Consider the following 14,313-nt stretch of genomic DNA (forward strand, 5'->3'; position numbering starts at 1 on the left):
AAAACAGCACCCACAAAAATCCAAAATCAAAATGGAGGCAAGGCTGAGTAAGCAAGGCAGCAGAGCTCTCTCTTTTGTCTCTTCTCCCACGCAAGGCAGCAGAAAGGAAGAAAATGGCTACTGGCGGCCCCTTAAATACCCTCCTGCAAAGCCCTCCAAAAATCACCCCCACCCTTGACCCTTCCTCCACCTCTACCTGGCCAATGGGAGGGTGTGATTTACTATCAAAACCTTATATGGTCATTTTCCTCTGCAGGTAGGAACTTTTGTTTTCAATGGAGGTGAATGGGAAGAAATTTTTGCATTGAAGTCAATGGAGGAAAAAAGGCGGGAAATTCAAAGAGCTGTCAGAATGAAAATGGAGGGGGAAGAAGAAGGCAAGTCTGCTGTCACAAAATGGAGGCTGCTTGCATGCCCACGGAGGTCTGAATCACCCGAATTCCCCCCCCCCGAAATCGGGGTGATTCGGGTCGGGCACAGAAAATTTCAGGGGTCCTCGGGGGTGATTCGGCTCGGCGCCGAATCACCCAAAATTTGTTGCTTCGGGCACAGAACAACAAAATGCACATCCCTAGTAGCCAGTGTGTGCTTGGGTGGCCCCTCGGGATGGAGGGACTCTGACAAGAGAGTCCAGGGTTATTTGCGGCTCGCAGGGCATGTGGAATACTGCGGCTGGGGGGTTACAGATTCAGGATGGCTGCAGGGAGTCATGATAGAGGTCTATAAAATCATGCATGGTGTGGAGAAGGTGGATAGAGAGAAATTCTTCTCCCTCTCACATAACACTAGAACCAGGGGTCATCCCATGAAATTGATTGCCAGAAAATCTAGGACCAACTAACGGAAGTATTTTTTCACACAACGCATAATCAACTTCTGGAATTCTCTGCCACGAGATGTGGTGACAGCCAACAACCTGGATGGCTTTAAGAGGGGTTTGGATAACTTCATGGAGGAGAGGTCTATCAACAGCTACTAGTTGGAGGACTGAAGACTACCTCTAGCCTCAAAAGCAGGATGCCTGAGTCCCAGTTGCAGGGAAGTGACAGCAGGAGAAAAGGCATGCCCTCAACTCCTGCCTGTGGCTTCCAGCGGCATCTGGTGGGCCACTGTGTGAAACAGGATACTGGACTAGATGGGCCTTGGGCTGTTCCAGCAGGGCTGTTCTTATGTTCTTATGATGCCTGTACCCAGCGCTAGTGACAACAGTGCCGGCAGTAACTGTACCAGCAAACCCAGTTCCTCTGAAGCAACTGATGCTGCCTTCAGCAGGTGAACACAACACACACACCCAAGGATGGTACTGGCCAGTGGCCCATATATCCCTGGCTGCTATGTCCTTTTGGGGCCTGGGGTTCCAATCCCCTGTGGGCTGCTCCTTCACAGGTGTGGGGCCCAGGGGTACTTCCGGGCTTGTCCCTGTTGAACACCTAATGCAATTCCTGGTGCGCCTGCACTCTTTTGGTGGAGCGGTGTCTACACTGGGTGGCTATGTGACAGTGCTGTCCATTGAGGTACAGGCAAGAGGTGTTTTTGACAATACCGGGGACTGTAGGATGAGGTGTATGCTGCAGGGCTGGTACCAGGGGCTACCTAGAGGGCAAGATCAGAGACGGCCGATAGCTTTAGAACTGGTTACTGCCATGTTGGGACAGCTTCAGACCTTGTGTAGCTCTCCCTGGGTAGTGGCATTGTTTTGGGCAGTGTGATTAGTGTCCTTTGAGGGGGCTTTCCACCCCAGTGGGGTCCTTCCCTGCAGTGTTCAAGTGGTCAGGGATCAGTATTTGCTGACCTCTCTTTTACAGCTGGAGGGGTGCAGTTGCTGTTAGGTTCCTCTAAAACTGATCAGAAGGGGAGGGGCACATCATTCAATTGACCTCCACCATTGATGCGCAGGGTGTGCCCCGTTAGTGCACTATGGCATTATGTTGAGTTGCAGCCTAATGCTGCCTGGTGCTAACTCGTGCATGCAGATGGGGAACCCTTGTCTCAGTACCAGCTCTGGTTAGTCTTGAAGAAGCCCTCTTGTTGCTAGGGGAACCAGGGCATCAGTTTACTCTGCATTCTTTTCGCATAGGTGCTGATATGACTGCCAGTCGCCTGGTTTTCCAGGACGATGAGATCAGGAGGATCGGACGTTGGAGGTCTGGAGAGTTCTTACGCTATGTACGTTAACTGTTGTTTGTGCCAGCCCGTTGCTGGGTTTTTCATCATTGATTTCTTGGCAGGTGCTGGCAGAGCAGCGGCTCCTGCGAGAGTATTGATCTGCAGCTACTCCCACATTTTCTGGGCCTTCAAGTATTCCAGCCCCTCCCAGGTTGGTACCCAACTTGGTTTGGGGAAGCTTGCCAGGCTGTTCTGGCTGGGAGCCAAGTAGGAATTTTAAACATGCCACAACTTTATTAAGAAAAGAAAGGAGGAGGGACAGAGAAAATCCTGAAGGGGCCAGCTCTGGGCTGAGCGAATGGTTTATATATACTGATCTGAAAAGAGGTTGGCCATTTGACTTCCCCCACACCTCACTTTTTAGTATTCTGGTTTATTCTCTGTTAGCAAGATGTACTGCCTATCTCATCTTATACACCTGGAGTTTCCCACAGAGACACACACAGACACAGACTTTCACACACATCATGTGACAATAAAATAATTAGACTTCAGGGCTCCACAAATCTCTTTGGCTTGTTTGATATGACGAACACCTCTGCTCTTCTAGAATCTTCTTCAAAGGAGAATCTGAAGGGGGAAAAGTCTTGGCTGCGCTATCTCAAAAGCCCAAGAAAGATGGTGTTATGACTATTATCACCAAAACAGCTTTACTTTTGGTTAGCAAAAGCACCCCATCATATGCTTGGAACTGTGGGCTCACAGCTGCAATTTTGGATACCTGAGTTTGTGGAATCACAAACTCTGCACATACTCATATCATGCAAACTTTATAATGGGTTGCTTAGCAGAAGCAACACATGGGGCAATGTACCCCGAAGTCACAATAACAAAGACTGGAGGGAGTCATTCCCCCCAAACCTCTCTTTGCCTACATCAAAGAGATGGAAGCTAGCAAAGTAGACCGCAAGTTAAAGACAGTTTCTGAGAGAAGTAAGAATCTCCCTTTTACAAAAGGGATAGCTTTGCTAATCCTTGTACAGTAACTCATCAACAATTTAATGAATTGGCAATGTTTATTAAATGGAAAAGATATCTCTGCACCTGGAGACATCCTACTCAGAGATAAGCTTTTAAGTTCACCCATTCAGATCTACATGCATCCTCTTCTAAGCCATCCCAGCCTTTTGTGCCTTAGGATCACACCCACACTTGACCAATTCATGTAAATATGAATTTAATTGCTCAACACGAGTTTCTGCCCCTCCAGAAAGGGAGCATGAATCTGACAACATGTACCCCTGGCCCAGCCATATGGCCTCAGGATCTGCATGGGACTCTCACCATAATGGTTCTCAAGCTCGTGAGTGGTAACTCTACTCCAGTTGCCTCTTTTCTTCCCTTTTCTGCTTTGTTCTGGAAAGGAGACCTGCCCGTTTGCCTACCTGAAAGTGCACCAAACGTGCCAACAGATCAGGCTAGGTGGTACTAACTTTCCATCCCTCTAAATTTCCTTACCCCTTTTCTTTCCTCCTCATTTCTGCATTTTAGCCCTTTCTACGGCACGCCTTAAGCTGATTTAGTGATAATTTGGACCTTAAGCAAAATTCCTCTTAGTGAGATTCTTATTGAGATTGCGAGTTAAGATTTTATGGACTTGCCTAACCAATTTTTACTTTTCTGTACCCCAGTTTTATCCCTAAATAAATCTGTTGTGTTGTATTTCTGCCTCTTCATTATTTCCAGACCAAAACTTTGCACAATTTGATAATGTAATAGCCTGCTCCCCTCAGGTCAAGCTAATTCCCCACGCTAGACCAAAAGTGTAGTTGGAGTGATTGAATGATTGATTGATTTCTATACCGCCCTTCCAAAAATGGCTCAGTGTCCAGCTAAGCATTCTGGAATAGATCTATTAACAGTATTAACCCTGTGAATTAGGCTAAACTGAGAAAGACCATTTGTCTATAGCTTCCCAATGATCTCTGTATCAACTGTGTCCCACCTGCAGCCATTTCCATCAGGCTGCAGCAGAGGGTGAGGTAAAGCAGCGAGGCCCCTCCTATTGGCCTGAGGAGGACCTACTGACATCTGGCCCCCTCCCCTCAGAGAAGAACATGTTATTTCTAAGACTGTGAGCCCTTGGGAACAGGACTACTTAAAAGAATAATGCCGAAAGCTGCTCTGAGACTATGGGATAAAAATCAAATCAAATCAATCCATCAGTCAATCAATCAATGCCAGCAGATAAGTGAACCTGGCTCTTCTAATCTCTATAGAACATTGCAGTGTACACTATACATTGCAAAAGATGTGGGCTCCACTGTACTCTTATTAAAATTAAACTTGGCACCATAATACAGTTTTATGCTTTGACCTTTATTCTGACTGTCCTCTGCAGGGCTCCCCTTATATCTCTGTTCCTAAGACTGTAGATAAGGGGATTGAGCATGGGGGTGACAGCTCCATAGAATATGGCAATCAGCTTGTCGTGACCAGAGGAGGCTTTGCCCTGGGGCCTCAAGTAAATAGCCATAGCTGTGCCATAGAAGATCCCAACCACAGCTAAATGAGAGCTGCAAGTGGATGTGGCTTTGCCCCAGCCTTGAGCTGACCGAATGTGCAGGATGGCCAGGCCAATACGACCATATGTTACCAGGATGAAGGTAAATGGCACCACCATGACAGAAAAGCTGATGACAAACCTTATGATCTTGTTGAGGCGGGTATCAGAGCAGGCCAGTTTGATGAATCCTTGAAGCTCACATGTGAAATGGTTCATCACATTGTGGCCACAGAATTCCATGTTTTGTACTAGTGACCCATGTACCAGAGTCAGCAGAAAAGCAGTACTCCAAGACGTGGCCACCAGCTGAACACAAATCTGCCAGCTTATGATAAGAGTGTAATGCAGGGGGCTACAAATGGCCACAAATCGGTCATATGCCATCATGGCCAGGAGCAGGAACTCTGTCATTCCAAGGAATAGGCTTATGTACATCTGAAGCAAACATCGGCTAAAAGAAATCACGGGTCTTCGGACCAGAGAGTTGGCCATCATTTGTGGGATACTGCAAGATGAATAGCAGATATCAATGAATGAGTGATTGCAAAGGAAGAAGTACATGGGGGTGTGCAGGGCAGGGTCAATCACCACCAACATGACAATCAGCCCGTTTCCGATCAAAGTTACCATGTAGATGACTAGCAGGAACCAGAAGAAGCCAGCTTGGGCTTGAGGGTACTGGGACAGCCCCACCAGTACAAATTGAAAGGTCCTGTTGTTCATATTATCCATTGTTGGTGAGGCGTGCCTGCCTGCAAAAGGCAACACAACAGATAGACTGAGCATAGATATGAGCATAAACAAGGGTAGGGGTAGCCCAAGGTTATTGCAGCACCTGAGGTGAGGCACCAGATGCTGCCTTGCCCCATGCCCCTGGTGGGGGATGGTTTTCTTTCAAAACCAACCCTTGCAAGCTTTGAAACTAGGTGGGGAAAGGATAGCAAGGCAGATATCCAGTCATCCCAACTTCTCATGCTTCTTGCAAGCTTTGCAAGGAGTGTGAGAAGAGCCAGGGGTGTACCAAGGTTTGAGTGGGCCCAGAGACAAGATTTTAAAATGGGACCCTTGCTGCCTTCCTCTCCTTCACCTTCTACTAGGTGCAGAACAGATCTTAGTAGATGGGCAGGGGCGTAACTATAATAGGGCAAGAGGAGACAGTTGACTGGGGGCCCACTGCCTTGGGGGTCCCCCCAGAGGCAAGTCACATGACTGAGTCCCCCAGCCGTGCACCCGCCCGGGCTTCCTTCAGTTGTATGCATCCTTCAAAATTGATGTGAGTGTTAAGACCTGGAGCTACCAGAACAGCATGTCTTTCTCTAGTACCATTAAATGACTTGCATCGTCCACAATTTTAAAAACCTTAAAAAAAAATTTAGGATGATGTTCTATTGTGGCACATGGGTATATATATATATATTATATATATATATATATATATATATATATATATATATATATATATATATATATTTAAAAATTACTATGGTTTTTGTTACCACTATTCACCCTCATTTAAGATTTCTTTACTTCATGAGCTGAGCTTCAGTGAGGGGGGGGGTGCCATTTTAAAATCTTGTATCTGGGCCCACTCCAACCTTGCTACACCCCTGTAGATGGGGGCCACTGGGACAAAGAAAAAAAGTAGCTGCCCCACCCCACTTTAATGTAAAATCTAGCAGTTAGTTTAATCTAAGTGCAGCACAAAAAACCCCAACAAAAAACCCCAGTGTTCTTTCAAGGCAGACAACCCCACCCGACTTAAACCCTATCAGTCTTTATCTCCTGTATGCCATTTCAAGCCTAACACCAGGATTTGGGGCTTGTCCTTGCCTCTCTTTAACATTCAGCCTGAAACAGGGGCGTAGTAAGGTTGGAGTGGGCCCAGAGACAAGATTTTAAAATGGGCCCCGCTTCACTGAAGCTCAGCTCATGAAGTAAAGAAATCTTAAATGAGGCTGAATAGTGGTAACAAAAAGCATAGTAAAATTTATATATACATAACCTATGTGCCACAACAGAACATCATCCTAAATTGTTTTTAAAAAAGGTTTTGTAAATTGTTCAATTTCGGAGGATGAATACAACTGAAGGAAGCTGGGGCAGGTGCACGGCTGGGGGAGTCAGTCATGTGAATTGCCTCTGGGGGGGCCCACAAGGCAGTGGCCCTCCAGACAACTGTCTCCCCTTGCCCTATTATAGTTACGCCCCTGGCCTGAAAAAGATAACTTCAGTGTTTGCTTGTGACATTTTAGTTGGTCCCAATAAAGTATTACCTTACTTTGGATGTTTTCCCTTAATAGACTGATGGCCACCTACCATTTTTGTATGTTACTAAAAAATAGTGAGCCTGTGTGGAATTGATTCAACGCCTAGCCCACTCAGTAATCTACATTTGAGTCCTCCTCTTGAAGGAAAGTGATGAACACTCCTCAGCTGTTTTTCTAGAAGAACATTAGACATTTCTTAAGAGAAACATTTGGGGAAGGGTGGGCCAGTTTAGCGATTCCAAACACTATGCTTAAAATCCAGTCACACTTACTTAGAATTCCCAATCAATTCTGCTGGACTTTCTTCTGAAAAAACATGCCCAGGACTGAGGCTTGTTCGCTTGGACTCATAAAACGCTTTATGTAAAGAGCATCATTAATTTCACTGGTGGTGCTTAAACATCACAACCTACAAACGCCCTGCGTTAGTTCATCCCAGTGAACACAGGTTTACTATGGAGTAAGTCTATGTAAGATTCCATAGGTGCCCCTATGAAGAAACACTATTGTATGGGTGTGGGTGTGTGTATTTTAGTTTATGCCAGCCAACCTTAATAATGTTTAGCCACTCCAGTACTTGTTTCATAGCTAAAATAAGGAGTTTAGTCTCCTTTGTCTCCTGCACTCAGTACCCCACCTAGTACTGAGCAGCCATATGGTGGGCCGAAAGTCTGTTTGATGGCAGTATAGCCGACCCATGTAATGGGGTAATCCTGACCATTTCTAGTAGTTTGCACATCAGTCCCTTCCAGGCAGAACTCCTTCAGAACTATCAGTTACTCTCAGGCTACATAAGGAACAAGGCACGGGACCATCTCTCTATTGGACAGTAGACCAACCATTGCTGGGGCTTGTTTTCCTTCTTCCCAGCAAGAAATGTCTCATCAAAAAGATGGCAAAGACTGGACAGTCCCACACACTGGCCAGAAGACTAATCGTTTTTCCTCACAAACTCCATCCATACTGCCAGCTGTTTGTTTCCTACAGAAGTCTAAAACTAACCTTAGGTGTCTTACATTATTACTGAAACACTTATGGAGACCATTTCAAGGGGCGTCCTTGGCCCTTTTGCATCCTGAGGAACAACAGGAATCATTAGCAGGAATCATTCTTACTTTGTTTGAGGACATTTCACTGTAAAATCAATACAATGATAAAGTCCAGGATTTCTACATTCCTTCATAATGATCAGTCTTTTGTGGAGAGATAGTCATACTTTAAAAAGGAAATCAGGAAATTCAGTCTGCAGACAAAGGAGCTGCCAGTCTAGAACCGCCTTATGTCTACATTTGCCTGACACCATTGGTGGCACCATTTCCCCTCTAATTGTTAGTACAGCCAATAGTACAGCTGAAAGTGTGTATACACACACACACACACACACACACACACACACACACACACACACACAAAGACTCTCCTAGCACCAAGTGGTGAGCAGAAAATTATAAGGTTGGGGGAATATGAGACAAGAATGATCTCAGTAAAAAATAAAACTAATTCCTCCCTCCCACATTGATTTTTTGGAAACAGCAAATCATCCCTTTAGATTTAGAACTCACCAATGAATCCTGATGTTTTCCTGTGGTACAGAGCTCGGCAGTCTTTCCTAGATGGGCATGTGTTTGACAGGAATTGCCAGAAGGAGAATGTTTACAGATAACAAAACAGCCTGACAATGTGAAATCTAGGCCAGGTAGCGACTGAATCTATCCTGACCCCAGGCATTATAGGAAGTCAATCCTGAAGTAGTGTATCATGGGACTGACTGGTACAAAAGAACTTCCAAAGCAACAGCTGGGCAGTGCAAAAGAATTTGGGCTTTGTTCAAGCTTGATTGGATATGTTATGATCAGTTTAGGTGGTTGCTATTTTCTATGTCCCACAACAGGGGAGCACACTTGAAGCCACCTCATCTCATGGATATAAAGGGTACATATATTAATTAGAATAGTCTTGTGGAAAAGCTAACCAGAAGCGAAGCTCTGTGGGCAAATACTGTTAGATGATGCTCCCAAATAGATCTGCAACAAGTATAAGGAAGAGGCAGCTCTAGAGACTTCTGCATGCAAGCAAATTAGTCCTGGAGGATTATCTCCCTTTGGGAAATGATGTTGCTTCTAAACAATGTTAGAAAGATCTAACTCCAGTAGAAGAATTCTTGTCCAGCCATATCTTAATTTTGCCTTATTAGCACCATGGCTGCTTCTCAGAGAGTTCTCATGCAGGGTCCCACTGTGCAGGTGTGGTGGCCTCCAAAATGGCCACCGCACCAGGGAATAAGCCTGGAAAAGGCCAAAGATGCCCAAACTGAGCAATGTTTAGGGAAAGGAAGGCCAGTGTGGGGGGGAGGAGGAACCTCCATGGACCTCCCATCACCTTGGAGAAGCCCCCCGTTTGGGATGTGCAAACAGGTTCAAATTCAAACTGGTTCTGTTCTAAGGTTCAAACCTGAATCAAACAGGGCATTGACTTGGCAATGTCGGTCTGAGTTCGAAAAAACAGCCTGGTTCTATTTGAACTGGTTCAAACTAGTTTGAGCTGGTTTGATACTCCAAAACTGGGTTGGGTGGTAGGCACACATGGGTGCCAACTACCACCCAAACCCCAAAGCAATCAGACACTCCTATGATTTTTAATGTTTTTTGGGGTGTGTGTGTGTAGATTTTTCCATAGGGTATAATGGGGACTCAAATGGGCCCATTATTCTCTATGCAGAGCACCTCGGGGCACAAACCCAGGGTGGGTGGTAGGCACCCAGGCGTACCTACCACCCATCAAACCCGCAATTGGACACTCCTTCAATTTTAGATTTTTTTAAAAAAGATTTTTCCAATTTTTGCATTTCTGCCATAGGGAATAATGGGGTTTGAGGCAGCCCCATCCCCTCCTTTGGGGGTTGCCTGGGCACCCCACATTGGGTTTGGGGGCATGGCAGGTATGGCCACAATGCTCCCCAGGCAGCCCTAAGTCGGTAGGGTTCACGGTTTTTTAAATATATATATATATATTTAAAAGATTATAGCCTGTTCTAATGCAACAAACACTGTGTGACCTTAATTACTTTGAACTCTGAATTCACAGCAATTAAAGTCAGTAGGTCAGGTCACACACTGATCTACTTATATGAATGGGGGAGGGACTCCTATTCATTGGGGGACCCCTGGATGCCTACCACCCATCCCGGTATGTGCCCCTAAGTGCTTTACATGAGGAATAATGGGTCAGTTTGAGTACCCATTATACCCTATGTACGGTAATACCTTTTAGAACTGGTTCAAATTGGGTTTGAATTAGAACCAAACCAGGGAGGAGGGTTCAAGCAAAACCAAAACCAAAACCAAACCCTGGTTCAAAGCTGGTTTGAATTAGAACCCAACAGGCCAAGCTGGTTTTGTGCATATCCCTTGGTTGGCCTGATGGATGACCTTTACCAGGGAATCGACAGAGGGAGTGTGACTCTGCTGGTTCTTCTGGATCTCTCGGTGGCGTTCGATACCATCAACCATGGTATCCTTCTGGATTGCCTGGGGGAGTTGGGGATAGGGGGCACTGCTTTGCAGTGGTTACGTTCCTATCTCTCGGGTAGATTCCAGATGGTGGAGCTTGGTGACAGTTGCTCCTCAAAACAGGTGCTGTTATATGGAGTCCCTCAGGGCTCCATTCTGTCACCAATGCTTTTTAGCATCTACATGAAACCACTGGGTGAGGTCATCAGGAGGTTTGGTGCTGGTTGTTATCAGTATGCTGATGACACCCAAATCTACTTCTCCCTTCCTTCTTCAGGAAATGGCACTCATTCTCTAAATGCCTGCCTACAGGCAATAATGGGTTGGATGGGGGATAACAAATTGAGGCTGAATCCAAGCAAGACGGAGGTGCTCATTGTGGGGGCTCAGAATATGAGGGGTGAGTTAGATCTTCCTGTGCTGGATGGGGTTACACTCCCCCAGAAGGAGCAGGTGTGCAGCTTGGGTGTACTCCTGGACCCAGGCCTCACCCTGCTATCTCAGGTGGAGGCCATGGCCAGGAGTGCTTTCTATCAGCTTCGGCTGATTCGACAGCTGCGCCCGTTCCTTGAAGAGGATGACCTCAAAACAGTGGTGCATCAGCTGGTAACCTCCCAGTTTGACTATTGCAATGCGCTCTATGTGCGGCTGCCTTTGTATGTAGTCCGGAAACTTCAGTTAGTTCAGAATGCGGCAGCCAGATTGGTCTCTGGGGCAACCCAGAGAGACCATATTATGCCTGTTTTGAAACAGTTACACTGGCTGTTGATATGTTTCCAGGCAAAATACAAAGTGCTGGTAATTACCTTTAAAGTCCTGAATGGCTTGGGTCCGAGATATCTTAGAGAGCGCCTTCTTTTACATGATCCGCACTGCACGTTAAGGTCATCTGAGGAGGTCCGTCTCCAGTTACCACCGGTTCGTTTGGTGGCGACTCAGAGGCAGGCCTTCTCTGTAGCTGCTCCCAGGCTTGGAATGCAATCCCAGCAGAAATTCGTAATCTTAATTCCTTATTGACCTTCAAGAGAGCCCTTAAAACCCATCTGTTTGACCTGGCCTTTCAGGCTTTTTAGTTAGTTTTAATTGTTTTAATGTTAACCTGGTTTTCAGGGTTTTAATTGTTCTGATAGTTTAATTGTTTTTTAAAGATTTTTTTAAAATGGTGTCTATATTTATATTTCTGTTTTAATTGTTATTGGTTTTAATGGTTTCTGTTTTTTAATTGTAAACTGCCCTGAGCCATTTCGGAAGGGCGGTATAAAAATCGAATAAATAAATAAAAGAAATAAAATCCCTACTCTCACCCACCCCCGGAGGGGGAACGTTTTTTTAAAAAAAGGATTTTTAAAAAAATGTTGTCGAATCCCCCCACCCCCGAACTGAACCAAACAGTGAGAGGGTTGGAAGGAGACCAAAACCAAACTTGCCCGGTGTGGTTTGAGTTCAAACTCAAACTGAACCGGGCCAGGTGGTTTTGTGCACACCCCTACTTCAGAGGCTATTTACTCAAGCATACAGGATGGATTCTTTCAAAACAACACAGGATGATGATGATGATGATGATGATGATGTTATTAAAAATGTTACTTATATAGCCACCCCATAACAAGTGTTTTCTGGGTTACTACAAAACAAACCAACACACCACATACAAATAAAAACACATAAAAATGTAACAAAACTTAAAAACATCAAAACTTGTAAAACATTAACAAGTTTTTAAAAGCTTCAGCATATACCTGATTAAAAAAAAAAAAACTTTTAAAGGGGCATGAAAAATACTAATACATGTGTTATCTGATAGCAAAACTTAGCCAACGGTTTTCTAGAGTTTAAGGGTTGAGTCCCTGTGTTGCTCTTCGAAACTTCTTTCAAGCATGACAAAGCCTTCAGCACATCGTATCATATCATATCATATTGTCACTTCAAGCTCTAAAATGTGGCAATGTGGGCCATTTATCTGGACCCAAGAATAGCAAGGGGCACACAGCCTCCACATGGTCACTATTCTGACTTTTCAAACTGGACTCAAGAAGGCTGGGCTGCAAGTAGTGCAAGAGAGTTCCATGTACCCCACTTCAGCCAGGATACGTGGCCAGGATAAGGGGGACCTAGTGAGTCTCTCCTCAGACTCCCCCAAATCATGTAACCAGTACTGTATTAATTCATTCCAATCAATCACCCTATCCTTTCACTTTCAGCAGCAAGCTGGTCTTACTTCTTGGATACTTGTGATCCCTTGTGAAGATATTTGTCCTTCTTTGCCATGTTGTTAAAATTGTCTTATCATATTTTACCAGAATTGGTTAAAAAGGGAATTTAATTTTGAATATTAATTTTCACTACATGAGTACAGTACAGGTTTCTTCAACATAGAAATGACTTGTGGGAAGCAAATGGCTATTGATAATTGCCCACTATGGAATGGCTACCCATACTACACCCATAGTAAGTGGAGTGGCACCACTCTTTATTCAGATCTTTTCCTCCCAATCAGTTTCCAGAAAGCCCCCTTCACATCTCTATTTCTCAAGCTGTAGATCAGAGGGTTGAGCATGGGAGTCAGTGCCCCATATGCTACAGATATGACTTTATCCTTGTCAGAAACAGATTTCTCTTGGGGCTTCAAGTACATGATCATGATTGTGCCATAAAAGATACTGACCACAGCAAGGTGAGAGCTACAGGTGGAGAAAGCCTTCTTGCGACCCTGTGTCGAGTGCATGTGCAATACAGCTAGACCTATGCGTCCATATGTCACAACGATGAAACCAAATGGAGGTATTAGGAGAAAGAGACTGGAAACATACAAGAAGAGCTCAGCAGTATATGTGTCAGAGCAGGCCAGTTTAAGGAATGTCTCCAGCTCACATGCAAAATGGTTGATGATATGTTGGCCACAGAAATCGGTAGGCCGCAACAGTGTATTGATGAGGGTTGTCAGGCAAGGAAAGGCCACAGATACAGCCACTAGACAAATGCAAAATCTCCAGCTCATGATCTGCATGTAGTGTAGAGGCTGGCATATAGCTGCAAAGCGATCATATGCCATGACAGCAAGGAGGATGCATTCTGTTGAGACAAGTAATAGTCCAACATACATCTGGATCAGACATCTGGAAAAGGAAATCGTGGGCCTGTGAATGAAGCAGTTGGTCAAGACCTCAGGAACTGTATTGCTGGTGAGGATTAAGTCTATCAAGGAGAGGACACAGAGAAAGAAATACATGGGGGTATGAAGCCGTGCGTCAGCAATACTCAATATTATGATGAGGCCATTGCCAAGAAGACTGATGAGGTAGGCCACAAAGAGGAAACCAAAGAATACTGTCTGAGCTCTGGGGTGTTTAGATAACCCAATTAAGATGAACTCCATTACTATTGTCTCATTTGAAGCTCCCATTACATTCTGTGTCCTGTCTCTCCTGCAGGGAAGAAAGAAGGAAACGTTTAGCGGCAATACAGAAATGTTGGGTATCCTTGCTGCTTTCCTGGAATCCATTCTGAAAGAAGTCCCCACCACCGTTTATTAAAAATACAATGGCCAACATCCAAGACAGAATAAGGCACTGAGATTTCTTGATCCAATGAAGTGGACAGTTAAGGCTCATTGATATCAGTGAGGTGTAAGTACAGCTCATTCAGTATTGGATTGAAGTTATCAAAATCTACAAGTTCTAATTTGGTTAACTCTGGGACTAGGTGTTAAACTAGCTGTGATGAAATAGCTATAGTATCTTTTATAACTGTTCATTTAATTCATATTCTATTATTATTATTATTATTATTATTATTATTATTATTATTATTATTATTATTTACATTTATACCTCGCTTTTCCTCCAAGGAGCCCAGAGCAGTGTAC

The 14,313-nt window shown here is 44.7% G+C and overlaps 2 protein-coding genes across 2 annotated transcripts; both read right to left on the reverse strand.

The window, feature by feature from the left end:
- Positions 1–4,471: 4,471 nt before the first annotated feature.
- LOC128343742 (olfactory receptor 13H1-like) lies at positions 4,472–5,404 on the reverse strand. Its single transcript, XM_053293174.1, has one exon. The coding sequence runs from the start codon at positions 5,402–5,404 to the stop codon at positions 4,472–4,474; it is 933 nt and encodes a 310-aa protein (XP_053149149.1).
- Positions 5,405–12,918: 7,514 nt separating this feature from the next.
- On the reverse strand, positions 12,919–13,824 carry LOC128343743 (olfactory receptor 13H1-like). Its single transcript, XM_053293175.1, has one exon. It carries the CDS (start codon positions 13,822–13,824, stop codon positions 12,919–12,921), a length of 906 nt encoding a protein of 301 aa, XP_053149150.1.
- Positions 13,825–14,313: the final 489 nt, after the last annotated feature.

The sequence above is a fragment of the Hemicordylus capensis genome, chromosome 2 (assembly GCF_027244095.1).
Source record: "Hemicordylus capensis ecotype Gifberg chromosome 2, rHemCap1.1.pri, whole genome shotgun sequence".
In the NCBI taxonomy this organism is placed as follows: Eukaryota; Metazoa; Chordata; class Lepidosauria; order Squamata; family Cordylidae; genus Hemicordylus; species Hemicordylus capensis.